Genomic DNA, 20782 nt, shown 5'->3' on the forward strand with positions numbered 1-20782 from the left:
TTTAGGAAAAAAATATAATATAATATTATAGAGTATACTTTACCTGTTCTTGTAATGTAAAATTCCTGTTTAAAGTCCCTAAACTAAGATTACAATGTATCCTTACCCATAATATGTTATCAAACATGTTTACGTATTTGGACAGTGAATCTGATTTTTTTGCAGTCAAACCCACTCCACTTTATGTCATTGAAACAAACATGCATTCTCTAAACAAGCTTATTTTTCTCACATCATAATATATTCAATGTGATATACACAAGACAATTGTTGTTGTGATCATTTATAATTTAATAAATATTAATAATTTTCCTGACAACATGGTTGATTCGACAAAGTGGTTTCCTTATCTTAATTGTTAAAGGTAATTAAAAAATATGAAACTTCAATATTAATATAATGAACAGATTCTATACTTACAATTCATAAACCGAGGATCCACTATCACCAAACATGTTTCCCTTTAGTGTTGTGATGCCGTTATATTTAAGATCCCTTTCGGATATATATGATATATTATATAAAATACAATGAAATTTTTGTGTTTTCCGTAAGTGGTGGAAATGGAAATATGACTTATACTAATCGTCTAAGGTACATCTGGCAAAGTTATGTAAATATTTTTAATGTGCAAAAACAAATTGATATTAAACACCTACAAAAGGCCGGTTTCCCCCTCAATTATAATGCCACATTATAAAAGAAAAAACATATTATACCTGAAAAACTGTAATGCAATCAGACATTTTTTTGTGTGTGTTAAATTTAACAATTCATTTGGTCTTTTTATAAGTTTTTGTGGGTGGGGGGTTCAAATTTAATCATAAATCATAACACTCTATTGATGAAAAAACACTACTGTGTCGACAATTACCTTGCAAATTAAACTATTAAAAAATCTGTTGAATAAATGTATACCTTTCCATTGTTACAAAGATATTTTAAGAACATATTAACCTTCCTCTTATCTCCCTTACTCAGTTTCTTTAAAACTTGTTAAATTACAATGAATGTATTCTACTCACAGTTGATCAGTTACGGTAACTTTTGAAAATGCTTCTTCTTCAATTGTTTTTATACTGTTAGGATATAAATTCCTGTTGGTAAAAACATAAATGTTATCCAATTAACAATTCCTGAGCATATATACACAACATTTGCACTACCTACAAATCTATGAGAAAAATATATTATTTATTGAATGTTTTTAGCATTTATTTTATTTTTTTTTTTTTTTAACCTTCCTACTCAAAACTTTGACAAACATAGGAAAGGGAAAAGCAAGATTGTTCATGCATGGATGGTAATTTGCCTATTTAACACAACGATAATAATGGGGAGAGCTTTCGATTGGCGATGACCGATGACCAAAATACGTCATTGGAATATTAAGACTTGTGTCCTTGTTCCTCACATCGACACAGGTTTAATGGTTTCCATGTCCAGACGACAACCAACGACACATCGATTGACCTGACCTAGGTTGGTCCTCGGTCGTAATAAGAATTGCAGTCACCATAAGTAATGTTTTTGTAAAATCTATACTTACAAGTCTTCACAAGAGACATCACTAAATGTAAAGCTGTTAAGCGTTGTTAATTCCAAACTATACAGATTTCTGAAAATGAATTAAATCATAATCTCTAAATCAAAAGCTAATTTATTGAAGAAAGGATACTATTACACATACTATTTATACGTTATGTTCTGTTTTAATATCCATTTGTAAAAATGACAGTAACTCTATTTTTAATTCATTCTGGATAGTGCACCTTCGCCTATGTACATTATCAACCAACATTAAATAAGAAAACCACGTATTACTTACAGAGTTCGTGCGTTTACTGAATTAAAAGCATGCGGTTCTAACACCTTCAATGGATTTCCAATCAAAGATCTGTATAATTTAAAATGGAAAAATTGTATACCAAAACATTAGGCCTACCACATACACCTATCACGTCATCTACATAAATAATTATTGCTGCAGTATTGGTAAAATTTAGAAAAAGGTGGAACAATGTTCTGTACAGTAACAATACTTACATTGTTGACGATGATCCAGAGGTTGTATTAAATCCATACTCTGCTATATATGATATCTGATTGTTGCTCAAGTCACTAAAAATACAATTCAATGTTAATAAATTTCAAATTAAAAAAAATCATAAAATTTATAAAGATTAAAATCTCAATCTTAATAATAATTATATCCTAATAACTAATTTCATCTGAAATCCACTTTTAAGTACTGTGATAGTTACTGAAACTCATATAAAGGCAAAACAAATTCCATGTACAAAAGTTCATATCTGAGCAAGAAAATGACTTACAGTGTTTGAGATACAGATAAGTCCTTGAAAGAATTGGTTGGAACATCTGTTATTCTATTATTCTGCAAATACCTTTAAAATAAGAGGAAACAAACTTAAATGCATAATTGTACAATACTTATTATTGAATTGGAAATTTGAAGATAATAATGGTTGTTTATCAACAGTTTCATACTGTAGAAAGGCCTATTATGCTATATTACTAAATGTAAATATTACTAAATTTGTAATAGCATGAAAAGAACTGTTTCTGCCGATTTTCAATTAAATTAACGTTATGGAGCATTTGCATTTAATTATTGAAATGTATTTTCCCAAATGTTAAGTACAATAATAAAAAAAAATAACAATTCTGGCAGTCAATTTGATCATTTTTAAACTGTTTTTATTATATATTTTATCCTTATTTTACAAGAATTAAACAGGGATATGACGGTCTGATAAGTGATAATGGACTTGTTCAGATCGTTTACTTTACATTTTAGATCATTCAGTATTTCATAATACTGTTGGACACATATTATCAATCTAACTTCAGTTATTTAAAATCTAATAATAGTAGAATTTTTTGGTTAAATGTTCTGTGTTTAAAACCCTATAGAATGTATGACTCATCAAAATAAGCTAAAAATTAAAGCCCCTACTTAAAAATGCCTTACAAGTATGTCATAGATTTTGAATGAAAGTCTCCGCCTTGTGGTATTCGTGACAGTTCATTATTTTGCAAATATAAAATTGAAATTGTTGGTCTATTGGCGAAGGTTCCATCCTCTATGTATGCAATTTCATTTGACTGGAAATTTCCTGTGCTTGTTAGAGGGCAGTCTTCAAAAGATGTGATAAGGAGACGACCCAGCTTGTTATTAGATAAATCTCTGAAATGTAAAATTTAAAGTTTCTAAAATTATAAAATGTCTGTCTGGATTTTTGGAAAATATTATTTATTAAATTTCACTTAAAAAGAATTCAGCCTAGGCCTATGTTGAACTTTCAACAAAACTAGCATTGAATCAATCAATCAACCTTAAACCAATTATGGACCATAAAACTTACAGAGATGTAAGACTGGTGCATCCATCTAGAGCTGTGTCTGGAATCTCATCGATATTGTTACTTCCAAGATCAAGAATTTGTAGATTACTCATGTTACGAAATGGATTTTCATGTAGAAAGTGAAATTGATTTGATTGTAAATTTCTAAAAAGAATATAAATTTACATAATCAAAATATTTCCTTTTAATTATAGAATCTTTCACTATAAAAATTAAAATTTTAAATAAATATTCTATGTTTTTCCAAATTTCTAACATAACCGATCATGGGTGTGCCATATCCACAGAATATATGTTTGTATAGCATATATTTTTCAAAATCTAAATTGTGTACTTCTTCTAAATTGTGTACTTTTAAGTTGTTACAAAAGTTGTATCAAAATATATTAACCAAAAACCAATAAATTAATAATTGATTTCAATATACTTGACATATTTATAGAATATTACTTACATTGAAGTCAAACCTAATGGAAATGTACCATCTTCTATTGAGAGTATGACATTTGATTGAAGGGCTATTGTACGCAAGGTGGATAGACTTGAGAATGTATCGGCCAATAAAAACGCAATCTTGTTATTATTGAGTTCTCTGTGTAATTAAATAATATAATACACAAAATATAGTAAAGTATTCACTATAATAACAGTATGTGTAGAAACGTTTGAATTTTAAAAGGAAACAACATTCACTGGTGAAGTTTAATTGAATTCAAGATTCAAGATTCAAGAAATTTTATTTGTCCATAAAAATGGAAATTCACTTTGCTTGGTAGATTAAAACAACAATATTGCAACAATTTAAAAACGTGCAGTATTATAACAGATTAAAAATACAAGATAAAAAGTTAAAAATACTGTTAAAAATGTAAAACTATTAAAAATTGCATTAACGTCTTACATTAGAATTAAAAATATGAATGCTATTTACAACGAAGGATTTTCTAGTTCTACAAAGATTTGCTCTTGGAGGTCGTAGCCTAATGCCTGATCTATTTAAGTTATAACAGTAATGTAACGGATGAGTGGGGTCTTTCATAATATTGTTTACTTTTTTTAGAATACTCTTTTCATAGATAAATGAACAAGGCGTAAGATCAGCTTTAATAATACGTTGTGCAATTTTACGTGGTCTCTCAATATTTTTCTTATCATTTTCAGTAAAGTTACCATAAAAACATCCAATGCTAAAAGATAAAATACTTTGAATAATACTTTGATAAAATAGAATTAAAATAGTGTTATCAACTCTAATTTGCTTGAGTTTTCTGAGAAAGTAGAGCCTTTGAGATGCCTTCTTGGAAATCATGAGAGAGTTTGACTCCCATTTTAATTTGTTGTCAATTATAGTACCTAAGTATTTGTATTGGGTTACTCTTTCAACCTCGGAATAAAATGTAAATACGACTTTAAATAACTTTATATCTCCAGAGAAAGTTATGAAGACAAAATAATACTGTATGAATGGTCTTGAACTTCAGCAAATAGCAAATAAAGGCAGGATATCCATTATATAAAATGTACATACTGTTGTGGTTCCTATTTACAATTGGCATAATTATAAAGCCAACCCAGGCATTGTAGAAAAGTGATAAACAACCAACTGGAGCAAATTGGGTTTAGTCTCCAAGATTTTATTCTATGATGATTTTTATATGAATATAAACAAGGATAAACTGGCAAATGTTTTTTCTACACAGAACCAAGTTTAGAAAACACATGTTATTTGATCACTTACAGTGTATTGATATATGGCAATCGACTTTCATTTTTAACAGCATCAGGAACATATTTAAAAACGTTATATCCAAGTTGTCTATAAAAAAAAGTAAAATCAGAAGCTAAATTACTCACATCATGCTGTTTGATAAGTAGTTATTTTTACTATATTGCATTTTCATGCAATATGTTAAATTATCTGGCAGTAGTGCTATAATAATCAATTTAAACTTAAATTACAGGACAATGTGAATTTCCTTAACTTAGGCAAATTAACAAGAACTAAAATTTAATTCGTCACTTTGACGAATTGTTGGTGATCATCGTTATAATTTTACTGACATTTAATTTTTTAAAACATGCACGTATGTTAAAATATGATCACAAAATGTTGATTATATATACAAAATCGTATTTTTACGCTTCCTAAGAATACGATATTTTTAAGAACGCTCTAATTTTATCAAAACTGAATTTTGAACTTTTTCAATTTTTAACGCACATGACCCTATGTACGCGTGCGTTTTTATTTGTTAATGTTTTTACCCTTGACCTGAAATTTACGTATAGTAAATGTTATTGATGTGTGTGATGATGAGTTATGGAGATATTGTAAAATTAAACTTAAAGATGTATTGTCCCCCTGAAAAAATAATTCTTAAAAAATGTTTTGTTGAATATTCCATTTTAATGTAACATAATAGTTATTATTTTGTCATTTTATAAGTAAAAACATTTTTGTTTTCGTTTTTTTATGGAAGTGATTAACTTTATAACATATTCAAAGTCTGATTTAATTAATCTTCATGTTTCATGTTTTTGGGGGACAATACAGCTTTAATCATTGACATTAAACTTTTTGAGATATTTGTTACATAAAATCTGTACAGAAAGATATATAGTAAGACGATTCATAGGCCTACATCATTTTATTCTAAATGATCACCTAATAATACATAAATTGGACTTACAATTCATAAAGGTTCGATAGACATGAAAATGACTCGGTTTCCAGTGTAGTCTCATCTAGCAAATTTGAATCAAGGTTAAGATTTTGGAGGGATTGTAAATTACACAAATCACCCTCATTTAATCCTTCTATAGCATTGGTGGAGAGATCTCTGTAAACAAAAATTGAGTTAAAAATTACATTATACATGTCCAAAAGTTTATATCCAAAAATGTCATCAAAAATTAATACATTTATTGCAACTAAAATGTTGTATTTCAAAAATTAAAATACATAGGCATAATCGACAAGAAGTACACAGCATGTATTCCATAGAAAAATGTTTCTAAAATCTATTTTATATTGATGTTTTGTTGTTGAAACTACAGAATACTTACAAATCTGTGAGACTTGACAACATGAGGAATGGATCATGCGAATTCAACTTGTACTTGTAGTATGTTAGTGATGATGCTGAAAATGCATCCTCAGCATATATTGTTATGTTGCTGATATCATTGTGATCTAAATACCTGTTAAAAGAATTAATTACATAAGGTCATGCCATAGAACCACACTCAGGTGTGAGAAGCTGCCCTAACCTGTTACACTATTCTTGATTTAGACATTAAAAATTATTTGAAAAGTAGGGCGACAGGTACAGTTCTCTCGCTGGCGTGGGATTATGAAGATTTATATTTCCATTACTTGTGACAATTAATAACTCCAGAATTAGACTTATTACTTACTCTATGCAGTGAATGAAATGAGTTACAGTACCACCAGCATTATTATTGTTACAATGTATTGGTTCTTAGAATGATTAATTATTTATCACAATGTCGTAAGATCACAAACAAATAAAATATTCTATTCACATGAAACTTACAGGAATTCCAATTTTGGGTAAGATTCTTCGGATAACACTGGATGTGGAAAAGTTGTTAGTGCGTTATCACTAAGCCATAAATTAACAAGTTCATCACCAATTCCTTGGAAAGCATCATACATTATTACAGATAGCATGTTAGGTATGTCATCTTCCTGAGAATGTAGAATCCTGCAATACAAATAAACACTCCCAAGAAATCATGTTATAGAGGGAAAAGTTAGCCGATACTCCTCAGTGGAGATAAGTACGGAAACTCTCGGATAGATGCTATTATGAGTTCTGAGAAATGTAAAAGCTTTATATAACTTATTTAACAAATAAGTAGATATGTTCACCCAGTTGATATGTATATTCTCTATTTCTATAGTTTTGTATATTAGCTACTTTAAAAAGTAAAATGTTGCACTGGTAGTTTTTAGTTTTTCCAATTAATTATTGATGACAAGAACACAGCCTGATGAAGTAAACAATTCATTTTAATGAGCAAGCAATCTACACACATAGTGGTAGCACTGAGCATAGGTAATTATTATAGCAATATTCTGTATCATCATACCAAGAATTAAAGGATTATAACTTACAAAGTTTGCAACTTTGGTAGGTTGGTAAAATACTTGGATCCAATGGTTGTAAACTGATTTTGATTCAATCCTCTGTATAAGTTAACACATATCATATGAAATTGTATAAATTATATATATGTTGTAAGATTAAAATAAAGAATAGTGGAATATTTAAGGTAGGGTAGTACAGTACTTCCAATAATATGTATTTACCTCTGTGAGCAACTAAACAAACATGATAAAGGTTTCTACAGGTATTATTAGTTATTCAATTCAACTGTACTTAAATTTATATATGTTTATTATATTTTTTTCTTTGTTAAAATGGATACAGTGGTTTAGTTCAGTCAACTATTTCTCCTACTTAACACTTACAAATGTAAAAGTTCTGGTACGTTAGCAAATACATTTGGATTCAAACTGGATAGCTTGTTTTCATGAAGCTCCCTGAAAATAAATGGAAATTTTGCTGATATTCTAGCAAATTGCATAACCGAGGGATGGGAGAGGGAGGCTTCTTTTAGCATTCACTAAAGGAAAGGTATCTAATACTTGTAGTAATGGTCAGAAAAAAATAAAAAGTATAGATTATACCATATGTATCACATAACTTATACATACATTATTGTATGATTGTGACATTATGGTGTTTTAAATTATAAAAAAATATACTTACAGTATCTTAAGGGACTTCAGCTGAGAGAATGATTTGGGAGCTATGTAGTTGATTACATTATTGCTGAAGTTGCTGTAAAATTAAGAAAATATAAAAATAATACTATACAATGAAACTTACTGTATACTTTTAATGGAGGTTCATTAGTTATTTTGAATGGAAGGAATAATGGACCATCCATCAACATAATCATCATAATCATAATCATCAACATAATTATCTCCATTTAAGTCTATTCATATTATTTTAGTATCTTTATTATTTTGGGATCATTCTATTTATTTTGTTTTTATACCCCAAAATTACAAATAATGTTGGAGGGATTATTCCGAATGGTAAAAGTTTTTAAAAAGTGTCTATATGACTTACAGATGCTGGACATCAGACACTGCTAATGCCTCTATATTTCTCTTTGAAATACTTTCCAACAAATTTTGATCAATGGACAGAAAAAGTAGGTGATTCAACTTGGTTACAGCATCTGTTGGGAACTTAGTCATCTGATTCATACTAAGACCTCTAAATTCAATTAAACAAAAATGGAATAATATGGTGAATTGTAGTGTTCGTCCGTTTTGCAATATTTTATGTTTAGTGTCATGAACACTGTAGGCCTACTATTTTTATATAGCACAGTGGTAGTTACAGTAGTTAAAACTATTTACCACTGGCTAAAGGAGATTACATCGACACCCATAGTGGTTTATGAATTTAAACATGGTTAGATTGTTAACTTATAACAATTCTTATCTAAACCTGTACATGTGTGCTTTATTACTTCCATCAAGGAGGATAATGTTTCACCTGCCGTTGTTTGTTTGTTTGCTTGTATCTGTGTGAATGATGTTGATATAACGATGAGGAAAGACAAAAGCCAATTCAACACATTTTTCTTTTTTGTGAAACCTTTGCAACTATAATACGTTATAATGTATAATGCAATATGGTATGATCAATATTTCCAATTAATTAATTCTTTCAACATATTTTAATAAATTTAATATGATATTGCCGTCCAAGTAAATTGAATCACCATGGTTATTTGTAATTAAATTTTAATTTCCTTTTCGTCAAACATGAATATTGAGAAGCTAATAAAATGTTAATTTTGCGTTGTATAGTTTTGAAAGGATTTAATAATACTCACAAGAACTGAATATTGGAATTTGAGAAGAATCCACTGGGCAGTCTATCAATCGCATTATTCACCAAGTTTCTATATTAAATAAACAAGAAAATATAATTTGCATAGGTGAAAGTTCATTAAAATGTACAAAATATTGCTTGAATTCTTCTATTGTATTAATGTATTTCTAGTAATTATTTAGATTGATTGATTTAATTAATTTATAGAGGTTAGTATACTTAAAGCTAATAAATATTTTAATTCAACTTGTTAGTTGCGAAGGTATGTCTTCACTTTATTATTTTGTTTACTGCAGTTTAGTAGATAGACACAAGTACTTGGGATTAATAATTGATAATGAACTAAACAGGGAAAGCAACAGTAGGGAACTTTGTACCACCAACGTGAATAAGAGAATGTAATTTGTTTCACGTTTCAAGTTTCAATTTATTTATCGAACACAAAAAGTAAAACAGGTGATAAAAAAAGATGCATTGTGAACGGTTAGATGTTCCATTTTATTTATATGTTTTATTCTTACAAATATTCTTATATATATTATTTGAATTATTCGTATCAATGTTAAAAGTAAAAGTCAAATTCAGAGAATTGTAAGTATGGCCAGCAGAGTTATTGGTATTGAATTGAAAAATCCCTGAATGATGTTTAAAACATTTATACTTTTAGCTCAATTATGCAAGACTCATCCCATCCATTACATTCAAACAGTATTATTAGCCGATCAGAGGACTAGAACCGTTTCAGATTCTCAACATGCACGTGACAAAATGTTTAAACCATAGTAATGTGTATTATATTTTATTTAACTATTTATCACGTTGTATTTTTTAATGATTCTACTTGGTACAAAACATTATCTCGAAATCGCATTTGACAATAAGGTTTACTTGTATCTCGTACAGTATATCTTATTACTTCGACTTACAGTGAATGATGAAATAAAATACTGCTCTACTATGATCGCACGCTTGCATTGTATTGAATATTGGCTGTTTTATATTTGATCACAGTATGTACACATATACATTCAGTGCTTCATATGTTTATATAAAACAAACATAAAGATGATGATGTAAATAAAATATTATTAAGTATCTACTTACACATGCGTCAATGAAGCTGGCAAGCCTTTGAAGTCAAATTGTGAATTAAATTTTAAACGACTTTCAGAAATCTCACTATAAAAACACAAAAACATAATAGAATAGAATGGGCTACATTTCCTGAATAAAAAAATTTGAAAGCCTGGGTTTGAGTGATTGAACAAAGCATAATTGGAAAACGTTAACATGCAAATAATTAACAGAAGATTGCCTGCAGTGAAGTATACGAAACCAAAATAAAGGTTTATAAAACAGAAAGAAACATTTCTAAATCAAAAATATGTACACTGTTCTTAAACAGTAACATTTAAATTTCTGCATAATAAAATGTCATCTGCCCAAATAAACTCGCACTTCATATCAACAAAATGGTCTAATTACACTATAATGCCCTCAGTATTGCAGGGCCATATACAAGTTTTAAGAGCGGCTATCCCTGTATCTACCTTCATTTCCCATAACCTGTTCATCCCCTCATAACCTTATGCCTTACATAGGACTACTTTATTTCATCATTTTGGTCATTTACTATTTGCAATGTTATAGGTAGCTGTGGCAACATTGATCATGATACCATAATAACCGATGTATTCCTAAAACGCCACGGTAATTTTTTGTTGAGTAAATGAACATGCATACTACACACGATAATTATGTGTAGAAACCTTTTATGGACAACAAATAATCATAATTATTCATACATTAGTAAATATTTAGACAGGACCACAGTACAAAGCAGGTTATTCTTTTCCCTGATTGTGAAATCCTGGATTAATAAGTTGTTTATAATTAAATAATTAATTGACTTACAGAATTTTTAAACTTGTGCATCCAGATATATCTGGAAATTCTGCTAAATCAGTTTGATGTATAATTCTGCATGAATTGAAAAAGAAAATACCAATATTGAAAGGCTATTGTAGGCCAAAATGTATTGTAAGATTCTGAATGTGGTTCATAATACAACATAAATAATAGTGTTCTGTTATTATAATATTAAACAAATATTTACATAAACAACAAAACTGTCAGTATTACAGCGTCAATTAAGCTCCAATAAAAAGCGATATAGCAATGAAACACGGTCATATTTTATTATGCTAATACACTAGTCGTAATGTAGTTTAATTATTTTCACAGTTGTTTTAACAGATATTTTCACACATGTGTCACTTATAGTATTAGTCTGGTACACCATCTAGTACAGGCATATTAAAATGTAAAAATAAATTAAAGCATTATTTAAAGTAGCAGTATGCAAAATACTTACAGTTTTTCCAAGCTGGTTAGTAGAGAAAATGTTCCATCAAAAATCAATTTAAGGTTTCCAATGATAGTACTGTAACAGATTAGAATGAGACACAAGATTATATAATCATTGTGCAATAAGATGAAAAATTTAATAAATAATAGTAATAGGAGGCCTTATTATAATACTTTTTTTTTTTGCTGTATTCTTTTATAAACATATATTACATTTGTACCTATGTTATATTAGTTGTTACTGCAGTTTGCATTTAGTTATTTATTCCTTTAATCTAAGTTTCTTTCCTTGAATATTCATTTTTTCTGTTTCATAAAGGTGTTCTTCTACAAGACCGTGATCAACTAACAGTAATACAATACAAATTTAAAAATAACAAATTTTAAAAATAAAAAATTAGAGAACAAAAATATATAAACAGAAACCGTAATTACAATTTTGCTGAGAGTACAAAATAAATAATAAATTACACCAATAATTTTTTTTAAGTATTTATATTTGTGGCATTTTGCATTGGTTTTTCTAAAGTATTCCATAATCTAGCACCATGATATGAAAAACCTTTTAAGTAAAGTACTTCCTTTAATATGCACCATCCACAATAATGTCAACATTTGCAAAGTAATTCCAAAACAAAATAAAATCCCAGAAATATCCAATAGAAAAAAAGTGTAAATATTAATAAAACTGTAGAGTGAGAGCTGGTAAAAAAAAAACAATGGCTGCTTATGCACTTGCACAGACATGTACCCTTGCACAGACAAACAACAACTGAACAGAACAAAAGAAAATCAGGACAAGGGAAACAAAGGAGAAACAGCACACTGTGCACACTTGGCAAATAATATGTAAATGAGAATGCAAATAAGAAAGTAACAGAATAAATGAATATTCAAAGGAGAAACTTAACTAAACTTAGATTAAAAGAAACTAAAGTAATAATATTAAAGTAATAAACTATATGCAAACTGCAGTAACATTAGTATCTCATCTCAGTCCCCGTAAAGCTTGGTTCCCACTAGAACGTAACGCAAGGACGTAAACGCAACGCAAGCGTGTTAACCAATGAAAAGCGAAGTTATAGACAGTTGGCAATCACAAGCGAATAAGCCATCGCTTGTGATTGGTCAATTCACTTGCGTTGCGTTACGTCCTTGCGTTGCGTCGCTAGTGGGAACCAAGCATTAACCCCGTACAAGAACAACACACGGCATACCAAACCGTGTCGTACAACTACGATGAGATCTAAATTCTCTTCTAAACACGTAACGAACACGTAACGAAGAGAATTACTAAATTTCATTATAACATGATATAAAATGTATTATCTTATCTTATACTGCAATTAATACATATGGTATTGTTAAACCGAGCAAAACTCCAAAACATTGAACAAAAATCCTTTAAAACTTTTTAATATTGATTTTATCGTGACTAAAAGCCCATTTACACTATACCGATCAACGATCGTTGTATTGTTACGATATTAAGGTTCTTATTGATCATGACGTCATTGGATTTTTAAAAATAGTATTGTCATCAAATGCAGCAAAAATGGTTATCATATAGTTCTAAGATGACAACGTTTCTTTTCTTTTTAAAAGTGTACGTTTATCTTTTTATCATTATTAAATAAAATTTCTTTTTGAACAACCAAAAACTAATATAAGCGAACTTACAGAACGTTTCAAAACATATCAAAAAGAAATTTTATTTAATACCTATTCCACAACCAGATGAAATTCTTCAAACAAATATCTGTTATCGTTGATCCTTATCGTCCTTGTGTAAATGGGCTTTTAGACGGATTTCACTGTGAAAAGTATGCTCACATGACACATACCCACAGTCGTGCAAATATTCTCCAAACTACTTAAATTGATTATATCACAATTTGAGTATTATCTGATTTGTATGTTGGAACTGGTCATTATTCTTACTGAATATAATTAACAAGGGTCAAAAAAGTACTATGACAATTTAATTAAAAGATTGTTTAATATCATCATGGATTGCAGATTTGCAGAATTGTCATGAAATAGAAGATAAACAAGAATCATTTGAGAATAGTGGAGCTAGAATTTAGAAGTTGGTCTTATTAGCTTATTAGTTCACATTATTAGCCTAGGTGCAGGATTACATCTGTTAAACTTTTCAGACATTGTTGAAAGAGCCCATCATGCAGTACATACAGTTGAATAATTAGTGTGATCAATCAAATTAAAATATACCTTAACACTTTACAATAACCTTAAGTTAGGAGGAATTATAAAAATAGTAAACATTTAGCTTCCTTCATGTGTGATTATTGTTATTTTTACTATCAGTTGACAGAAATGTATGTAAAGGCCTCATATTAATAGTAGGCTCTAGACTATATATTATATACATACTATTATGACGGAATGTTAATATACCGGTATTATAATAATACTGTACTGTACTTACATTGAAGTAACACTAGGAGAAAATGTTATATCTGTCAAATTATCAAAGTCCTGATTTAAAAGTTCACTGAAATAAACATTAATAATGGTAATTATATTGTTAAACAAAAAATCCTCTTATAAACAAAAAATCATAGAATATATAGACTTATTCTTTTAAAAAATCCACATCTTAACCATTTAAAAATGCATTAATTTCCAGTATCTCGGGGTGGTTGAGAGTTAGCCAGTTAATTAATGTAAACAAATATACATATAAAAACTAAGGTGTAAAAAACTGTTTGAATGAGAAATGCTGTTCGTGTATAAATGTATGAAAATGGTGTTACATATGTCTATTAGTAAGCTACATGGTAACTGTTTATTTGTAATTATCAGCATTTCTACAGACTTAAAGTACCTTCACCCTTTTTCCATAATGTTTTTTCATATTTAACAAAATGGCACAGTCTTTGACGTGAATGTAGTTTAATTGAGTAAATTGGCATGCATTTCTTACACTTATTCTTATCTCTAGTGGATTCAAAGGTCTTGATATAACTATTAGGAGTTAATTGTACCCTGATCTAATCATGGACAATTTATTATATTATGTGAAAGGTCTAGGTTTATCTTGATAATAATATTGAACTTAAAATGTCAATCTTCACATTATATTGAGTCACTAAATGGTTTCAAAGGTCTTGAAACACACAATACAATACTTTTATAATATAATAATATATAATAGTACCAATATATAATTGCAACATGACCAGTTATAAAACCCTTCATACACTAAATGTATAACTAACATTTACATTTTTTCTATTGACTTATTTGATATGAACCTTTTGGCAGTAAGATAATTACTAATTTATCTTTTTGTTTTCATCTTCTTTAGTAAAATCGTGTTATCTACTTACACTGTAGTTGCGGATGAGCAATCTACCGTCTGTGTGATAGAATCACATGTGCATCCACCACAAGTATTGGAACTGTATGTAGTCGATGATTTTCCATACCCTGTATTCCCATAGCTATTTGTGTTATCTGACCATAGCCCTGTAAACATATCCGTTCCTGGCACAAATGATATTATTAAAAGTCAGTTATAGTAAAAAGATTATAATCATGCTCGTTGATATTACCCTATAACCACCGGTAAGGTGCACCATATGAAAGGTTTTAGAACAGATAAAAAGCCATACAAAATCACAACGTGTGTGTGGTTAATTACTCCATGGACTAAGCCTATATGCATTAAATGAGTAAAGATTTAGTTGAGAAAAGAATACAGAAAATATATACATTATTACTTCTAGTCTTGAAAGGGATTAAATAGAGAGAAGAACGACTAAAGAATTCGATGTTTTATTGAATTCTTTTATTGGCTTTAACTGTACTTTATTATCTATACATTTAACTTATTTAATGAATACATTTGCGATTACAAATTAATAATATTCCAGAATAACCCATCCAGACTCTTCATTAGAAAGAGGAAATATTAGATTAATATGGTTGTAGAACAGGAGTTGAGTAGAGTAGTACCCAGTAGAATATGAAAGAAGCATCAACATACAATACAATTTTGACTTTGAATTTGAATTTTGAATTTGTTGACTTGTTAAGTTATTTAAATTTCATTGCCTACCTGTTTCATATTCAGGATCTAAGCCACCTTCTGTGTTAGGATATCGATCATTCCAATAGTTTGCACCATCCCAGACACTACTAACTTTACCAACATAACTTATTATTACAGCTAGTACAATAAAAACAATTTTGGTTTTCATTTTTTTCATTATTTGAATTCACAAAATGTTATTGAAACTTCAATAATTGGAAAGCTAGAAGATAAAATTAATTCACATTATAATTAAAATAAGTTTTATTTTACGTGAGACAGACCTATATCAAATTAAGTCAGGGTGGGTAAAACATTATTTCGGTAAATTATAAAAAATAAATTCCGAAAAAGTAAGTAATCTCTTAAGCAGGCATACCATTTTATAGAGTCATCATTATAATATAGACCAAATATCTGAACTAAAAAAAAATGATTGAAACTTGTCTTGTCTTAATAGTATCAATTATAAAAATGTTTGCTAGCTGTAGAATGTGCAAAATCCAAGATGTTCACTGTTACTGTACCGTTTACTACTTTGCAAAATAATGTGGGACTTAACCTTAACTTTAAAAAGTAGCTTAAGGAGATCGGAATTCAAAACGTTGACAAACAGTAAACACCGTTTTAGTAGCAAGAACAAACATAAAACATGTAAAAAATACTTTACAAACAATCATCTTTAAAAGGGCACTCAACCCTTACACACATTTTATTTTCAAACTTGTTTATAAAATATTTAAACTGAAATTACATTGCTTAGAAACGTGAATAAACGGCATTGACTATGCACGAGTATATGTTTGCACCGAATAAATCCTTAACGGTATATCAATAGATAAAAGAGACTTAGTAAATACAACAAGCTGGTGTGTACACAAGCTATTATAAAAAGCATGAAGAACCTTTAAGTACGCAAATACAGATCTATTGACTACTATATACAATAGTATTTAATCAAGATATTCATATTGAGAAATCTAATAATAATATTGCAATTGAAGATATCAATGCAAACAAGTCATAGATTAAATTACATATGATGATTGTTCAATCAAAATCTACCTATCTATCTAACTATATTTTCCTTTAATATGTTGTCAGCATTCATTATAACGTTGCTAACGTTTTCCGTCTTCCGACATTACGCTTTCCACAATTTGTTTCCATTTTTTTCTGTTTATGGCAGGATGGTTTGTTATTGTGTTAGTGTCTACTAGTCCTTGTAAGTCTTTCTTTATTTGATTCATCCAGTTATTTCTTGGTCTTCCTACTGGTCGTTTTACTTTCCTGTTAGTTTCCTTCATTGTTTGTTTGATTGGGGTATCATCCGGTAATCTAATTATGTGTCCATACCATTTTAGTCTCCTTCGTTTAATTCTTTTACTCCATTCTTCTTGTTTTGTTATCTTGTACATTTTCGTGTTACACACTCTATCTGTTAATTTAATATCTATCATCTTTCGCAACATTTTCCTGTGATATATATCTATACTCTCTTGTAATTTTTTGTTTAGTACCCAGAGTTCACTGTTGTATAAGAAAATACTTGCTATGTATGCGTCAAACAAACGGGATTTCACGTCTATAGACATCGTTTTGTGTTCTAGCGACGACTTCAGCTTGTTATATGCCATAGCTGCTAGTGATTTTCTTTTTTTAATGTCTTTTTCTGTGTCCAAGTTACTACCGAGGTATTTGCATTCTTCCCATTTACTATCGGTGTTTCTTCCTATTAGGTATTCTTCTGTTTTACTTTCGTTTATCTTTAGATTGAATTTCTCTGTTACATTTTTCTTTATTTTAGTTATGTGTTCTTTTGAGTCGCTAATAAATATAAATACCTATTGAATCTTTTTTGGACACATGATTTGTTAATTTTCAATAACAGAAACTATTTTTGCTCATTAGAAAGGACTTTAAAAAATGGTAACTATTACTGGTGAAAACACATGCACAGTTATTTGCCCATGTTAAGTGCTGTTTATTGGTTTTAGTTGGGTTAAGTTTAATTCTTTCATTTGAAAACAGACTATCAAATAAAGTAAGGCGAGATTTCAATTATATTTTTAAGCAGCTTTAAACAGTAAAGCTGGTTCCTACTTAATCGACAACAAATCAACATGTACTGTATTTAATATGGACTTAAAATTGCTTCTACTTGGTCTCAATAATTGTATCCTGAAATTCTGTTTTTATGATTTACACAATAGGTACTAACAACAGCAAACAGGATCCTTCGTATTATGTACGGCGAGCTTGCTGAGGGCACCCGTCATGGAGGTGTTCAAAAGCTACGTGTTAAAGATATGATCTAACGTCATCTCAAAGCCACACATATCAATGTTGAAACCTCGGAAGAACTAGTTTAAAATCGCAAGCAATAGTTGCTATCGAATAATTGGCAATTTTGACCATATTTGTGCACACTTTGCAAGCTCCTTTCGCAACTAAAGGGGATTAATTTTGTATGTTCGGCTGAAAGTGATATACCTACCATAGTCATCATTGGACACGATGTTCAGCAAAAGAAGAGGAGACTAACAATGAATAAATGATTGGCAATGACAATAAACGTCTAATTAAATTTGTTTTTATTATTTTCTGATAAAAAAAAATCCCCGTAAGAACTGTCTTTTAACTTTTGATTTGCTGTTATACATAATATACTGGAAGTATTGATTAAAATGCAAGTTTGTCCAAAACTGTTTCTCTGCCTGTTCATATGGATTATGTTGTTTTGTTAAGACCCTCCATTGTGTGCAATTAAGTCACCAGCAATAGGCTTGTATACAATCAATCAATGCGGTCCTTCAAACATGAATGACTTAGTTGCAGAAACTAATTATACGTGCTTCAAAGCAATCAATATTGTATACAATGAATGTTTTCTTATGAGCACTTTGTATCTGTTATTCTCACATGTTAATTGATTAAATGGGTCCTTCATAGAATGCAAGTAGCCATTATCCTTGATCATGAGTATATATACTTAATTAAGCTAATTTTGAAATATGAGTGTGCCCTTTAAAAATTCAAAGGAAGCCCATTTTTTACTAATATCTATAGTAACATATTATTATGGAGTTATCCTATAGTTTAAGCTAAAAGCTTGCACAATGAAGCAGAGGAACACAATAACCATTTAAATTGAATACAATGCAATACGTAAATATATACGTACACATACAGTACAATCATCATTTTAAGTTACTTTTTTTTTAATTACTAAACCAATGTATAGCCCAGTCTACGCTAAATCAAATATCACAGCGGATCAGATCCTGTGGATTCATTGAGAAAACTCTTATTTTAAGATGGCAAACCCGTAAATTGCGTAATGTTAAAACTATAACAAAAATACAAAAAAAAACCCTAAAAATTAGGTTGCTTGTTTCGGTTGCAAGGTATACAATGTGTATCTTTCCTATTGACAAAAATGGTCCTACACACCAAGTGACCACTTTATGGACCTTCTAAAATAGCGAGATCCTATCCTCTCACACTGCCTACCAAGGAGAATGTACTGCTATCTAACCTTTGTGACGACAAATAGGCCTACATTTCTTTTGTTTAATTTTGAAATAATTTCAAAAGAGATGTCAAAATCTTAGTTAATTTACTTACAAATGCTGCCTCATGCATGTTTATGAGAAAACACAAAAAACACCCCAGAACAGACGCTTTCCTACACTGTATGACGATCAATGACGACGTGTGTTATTGAAAAAAAAACTGTTTCAGCTGAAACAAGATCTACGCATTCAATCGGTGCTTCGCAGTGAATAATTCTTAATTAATTCATTCATTCTATCTATATTATATTACCGTTCTTTGTTACTTACAAATCTTCTATATTTATGTACTATTTCCATTAGAATCAGAATCTGCTGTTACAAGAATAGCCTCTCTGTTGTACAACTGAGCCAAGCAGACCAATTGAATTGAAACAACAGTATTCCAGATATGAGTGTTAGTGTAGATACCGGTATACCAATAGACGTTGTTCAATTGTTGTTTATATAGTAATCTGTGGGATCCCAGGTAATACAATGCAACTATTCAAGTACAATGGTACCTATTCAATTTAATAAGTTGATTTGTTTTATGACGATATTCTACTGTAAGAACCATAACGACAGACCACCAAAGCAGTGGTGGCGCCATGGTACACAAAAGAAAATCATTGTGAATCACGGAAGCAACAGCAATCATTTCATAAAAGTAATATACAGTCTGATGGCTTAATAATGATTAAACAAAGTTTTGTGTAGCTAAAATTACTTTTGTTGTTGACATAATAATAATGTACATATTATGTCATACATATAAACATAATTCTATTTACAGCAAATGATGTATTAATATCCATGGTTACAAACATGTATTATATACAGATTTGTTCATGTGCGCCTTTATCTCTTCTTCCTTCTGATGTTCCTTAGCTAGGAGGTAGACATTATTTTAATTATAAAATTTATTTATTTTGTTTCCAATGATATGGTCATTTTAAAACCTCAATATTATACACATAATATCAATACACTATAGCATTTTTTTTCTGCAAAATGTGGATAAAATAAACATCACTGGAAGCTCAGGAATGTAAACATTATTTTTACTAAAAATTTGCCTGAAAATTAATTTACTGTAATTCCAATAGTCAAGATACAGTAATCAACTATCACAATTCTGAATGATCATAATACAAGCTTCGTCTTCGTCTTCTTCGTGCGTCAGGATACGTAACTTGGAACCGTGCTTGATCTAATGAACTGGAGACAAATAATGCACTACCCTTCACAACACCATGGTGACCGTATAGACCTTGATCTAGTATCAAAGTTGATCCTAAAAGAATAAAGTGATTTATTGTGTTTGTTTATGTTTTCCACATTCTAAAGTTCTGAACATACGGGGTGTACCGCAAACTGTATATTACATTATTATTTTTCCCCAAAATATAATTATTAATAATATCATTATTGGTATCTGCTGATGTTTTTTAACGACATATGAATTCGTAC

The 20782-nt window shown here is 29.5% G+C and overlaps 2 protein-coding genes across 2 annotated transcripts in view; both read right to left on the minus strand.

The window, feature by feature from the left end:
• Window positions 1-15924, minus strand: part of LOC140055456 (uncharacterized) — a 35468-nt gene extending 19544 nt beyond the window's left edge. The window contains exons 1-23 of the mRNA XM_072100794.1: window positions 15783-15924; window positions 15052-15208; window positions 14148-14213; window positions 11246-11311; window positions 10436-10510; window positions 8964-9099; window positions 8555-8799; window positions 8186-8257; window positions 7885-7956; window positions 7528-7599; window positions 6944-7114; window positions 6453-6587; window positions 6077-6226; window positions 5125-5202; window positions 3841-3978; window positions 3387-3530; window positions 2993-3208; window positions 2334-2405; window positions 2047-2121; window positions 1829-1897; window positions 1550-1618; window positions 1026-1097; window positions 421-495 (exon numbers count right to left, since the gene is read on the minus strand). Of these exons, the coding sequence (XP_071956895.1) occupies window positions 421-495; window positions 1026-1097; window positions 1550-1618; window positions 1829-1897; window positions 2047-2121; window positions 2334-2405; window positions 2993-3208; window positions 3387-3530; window positions 3841-3978; window positions 5125-5202; window positions 6077-6226; window positions 6453-6587; window positions 6944-7114; window positions 7528-7599; window positions 7885-7956; window positions 8186-8257; window positions 8555-8799; window positions 8964-9099; window positions 10436-10510; window positions 11246-11311; window positions 14148-14213; window positions 15052-15208; window positions 15783-15924 (2567 nt within the window). The remainder of the gene's footprint in view (window positions 1-420; window positions 496-1025; window positions 1098-1549; window positions 1619-1828; window positions 1898-2046; window positions 2122-2333; window positions 2406-2992; window positions 3209-3386; window positions 3531-3840; window positions 3979-5124; window positions 5203-6076; window positions 6227-6452; window positions 6588-6943; window positions 7115-7527; window positions 7600-7884; window positions 7957-8185; window positions 8258-8554; window positions 8800-8963; window positions 9100-10435; window positions 10511-11245; window positions 11312-14147; window positions 14214-15051; window positions 15209-15782) is intronic.
• A 2446-nt stretch (window positions 15925-18370) lies between these two features.
• Window positions 18371-20782, minus strand: part of LOC140055457 (uncharacterized) — a 43994-nt gene continuing 41582 nt past the window's right edge. The window contains exon 69 of the mRNA XM_072100796.1: window positions 18371-20606. Coding sequence (XP_071956897.1) covers window positions 20440-20606 — 167 coding nt within the window. The 3' untranslated portion in view covers window positions 18371-20439. The remainder of the gene's footprint in view (window positions 20607-20782) is intronic.

Source organism: Antedon mediterranea, chromosome 7, assembly GCF_964355755.1.
Source record: "Antedon mediterranea chromosome 7, ecAntMedi1.1, whole genome shotgun sequence".
Lineage (NCBI taxonomy): Eukaryota > Metazoa > Echinodermata > Crinoidea > Comatulida > Antedonidae > Antedon > Antedon mediterranea.